This window comes from Trachymyrmex septentrionalis, unplaced genomic scaffold, assembly GCF_001594115.1.
Source record: "Trachymyrmex septentrionalis isolate Tsep2-gDNA-1 unplaced genomic scaffold, Tsep1.0 scaffold2, whole genome shotgun sequence".
NCBI lineage: Eukaryota > Metazoa > Arthropoda > Insecta > Hymenoptera > Formicidae > Trachymyrmex > Trachymyrmex septentrionalis.
In genome coordinates, this window is record NW_017305179.1 from 454303 (window position 1) to 457457 (window position 3155).

The 3155-nt window shown below is 32.8% G+C and overlaps 1 protein-coding gene across 4 annotated transcripts in view; it reads right to left on the reverse strand.

The window, feature by feature from the left end:
• Positions 1-3155, reverse strand: part of LOC108747545 (pyroglutamylated RFamide peptide receptor-like) — an 82436-nt gene that overhangs the window by 16749 nt on the left and 62532 nt on the right. For all 4 annotated transcript variants that reach the window (XR_001939253.1, XM_018485108.1, XM_018485105.1 and 1 more), the window contains exon 5: positions 1092-1215. Coding sequence is in view for 3 of the 4 variants with exons in the window: in XM_018485108.1 (XP_018340610.1) it covers positions 1092-1215 (124 nt within the window). In the remaining variant the exon portion in view is untranslated. The remainder of the gene's footprint in view (positions 1-1091; positions 1216-3155) is intronic.

Sequence of the window (3155 nt, forward strand, 5' to 3'; positions counted from 1 at the left end):
TGAAATTTAAGATGTTGTTGATATTCCATATTTAACTCACGTGGATCAATTCGAGGCAACGTTGCACGAATTTTCATTTCAGACAACTAAAATTTGAAATCAAGTTAAATGTAGCGTATCTGAAGTCTATACATTATACAACTACGTTAAATATAGTGCAGAATACCAACAACAATGTTTTCAATTCGATGATTCTGAGAACGTTCAAATAAAAAAGACGAACGCATCGAATATTTATCTAGGAAAATGCTAGAAATTACGAGAGAAGTATTCTCCAGATGAAAATCCAATCACGTCGGTCTTTTCTCGATTTTCCCCTATTTAACTCCTATCTTTTCAACGTTGAGATAAATCACTGTTCATTAAAGTAAGTGAACGAAGCGGGGTGTATCAGCTTTATCGGACGTGCAACTGCGGGGCGTATCATTCTCGGATTTCGTCGATATTCATTGCATGCGTGTGTAAAATATTACGAAGTGCCATGTTGCGATAGTATGAAAGTAACACGCTGTAATGGCAAGTGTCAGTACAAAATTAGAGAGATACATCATTTCAGATTAATCACGTTCAATTTAAAAATCGCTCAGAGGCAGGCAGTGTCCCCTTCGATGTATGTCTAAGATAATTATTTCTGCGCATACATTTTTTAAATAAAGAATTTTATATCAGAATTTTAATAAAGAATATTTCAGATACGGAACAAACAACTTGATGTCTAATTTATGTAATTATAAATCTTCCTTAAATACAAGCTTATTTGAAATAAAGTAAAAAAACAATATTTTTTTCTCCAGTTCGGAGTCAAATTTTCTTTACACTGCGATATAAATCTTAAAGTATAAACAACGGAAAATTAAATGCTTTTTACAAATATCACGAATAGAAATACATAGTAGAATATTGCAATTGTTTCACAATTAATTTTATGTTAATTTTATTGTTTCACGTTAATCTTGAAACGGTTTTTTCTGAAACGTAATTATAATTTCGGACTTATCAAAATGTAAACAAATTAAACGAAAACAGAGAAAAATTAAGAAAAACAACGTTTTTATTAAAACGTTAAGTTACAAGTTTGAAAACACCCGTACCTGTGTAAATGTCATGGGTATTCCCAGTAGAAATGCTGCTATCCAAGTTATGATTACGATCTTACGAGCTTGGCTTATGGTACATATATACTGCGCTCTCATTGGATGCACTATGGCGTAATACCTGAAACAATAACAAAATTATTTTGAGAAATAGTTTAGATCTAAAGAATTTTATTTAAGAATTTTAAATATATCTATGACATATAAATTAGTTTCAATTAAATACTACTGCATGTAGTAAAGAAAACAAGTATAAAAATAAAACGAAGTAGGTTTCTATAAATATTATAATATATGATATTGATGTAGAAAATAGTCAAAGCGCGACTGCAAAGTATCTCCTTTGCTTCATACGTTGGTCGCGACCTTCACGATACCATTTCTAAACATAGGATCAAAGCGCTTTGTCTTGACTTACGAAGTAACATTTCTCGCAAAATGGCATTTCTGTGGCGTGGATATTAATTTGAGTGTACTTTATGAATATTTCGCTTACAGCACAAAAATATAATAATCCTCAAAAAGATCACATAACGGCGTGAAAAATCCAGAACTTGCAACATTTTATTCATAGGCTACGTCAATACAATATTCTTGTCAAAATGAGTCTCTTGAGATAGTTATTATGCAACCAAAATAAAATCCAAGTGAAATTATCTATTTTGTATTATAAATATTAAAAGTATTTCTTTAATCAAAGATTATATGTTCTTGGCATCAAAAGCTTCTCTTGGCAGCCAGCGTGATAAATAAACAAGTTAAAAATTACGTACGTAAAAAAAGTATACGTATGATTTTTTCCCCTTTAAATTTTTATATAAAGATATAATATAAACAATGTGTAAAAAAACATATACGCTAAAGAAACAATATCGCGCGCTTTATTTTGTTCTACAGTAATCTAGTGTTAAAAAAATAAAATGTAATAGCCAATGTGCACAGAATTGAATGTATTAGCATTATTAAAAACAAGAACTGTTTTCGGATTAGAGACAGAGATCGGATTAAATCATTTTATTGTAAGCTGTGTGTTTTAGTTGAGAGCGGAAAAATCATCAGCACAAAACTGCATACAAATATGAGACTCGAATCAGAGAGAAATTAAATCAGGACAGAGGAAGAGTCCAGCACCAGCGGGAAAAAAAAAAATCTCTCTGTTTGGACTCCAGCTGATGTAAAAGAACAGAAATATAATGAGCAGATAGAGGACCAAATCGTGTAATAGAGCGGAAAGGCGGCCGAAGCATTTACGCTGCATTGTGCAGATTCCGTTGTCGCGTTTTCCGCCGCAGTTTCCGCCAGGTCTCTTTATTCGCGCACAACGAAAGGACCGAACTGCCGCCTCCTTGTTTTCGGCGGCGTATTATCGTCGTCATGAATACAAATTGTTCTGATCGATGCGTTGGAGAATCAGACAGCTCGCCGATAAGAGCGGCGAATGAGTCGCGTCAAATGGAACGAATGACAGGCTATCGCCTGACTTTTTATCGCTCAAACCGTTTGCGTTTTATGACCGCGCGAGATACTGTCGTCGATACGAATATCGTTTTGCGTGCGTTTTTGCGACGATCCAACGACGATTTTCTCTAGCAGAGAAAAATTAGGTTTAAGAATGTCTGGAACGTCGCGCGAGTTATTCTGTATCGATTTCTACAGGATCAAGTTTCCGTGTGCATCGCGAAGAAAATAACGACATTGAACCAGTCGTTTTGAAGTACCTTTCGCTGTAAACTTTCGCTGATACTTCTAACATCTTTCAATATTTGTCTTGTTTATAAATTCTGCATACGGTAGAAATATTCTTTCGATGTTAAGGAATAGAAATGACAAAAATAATAAATACTAAAAATACTCAAGTCTTATAAATTAAAAAATATATATTATAACAGATGGGTAATATTTTTCGCAAAAGTTCTTTATAGTTTTTCTAATTTCTAATTTAATTTAGTAAGGATTATTAGCGACTTGAAAATCCGGAAATTATCAGCGCGCAATCATATCTGAAATATATTGATTTAATAAAGAATATATATTGTATTATTCAAAACATCTAACTTTGAT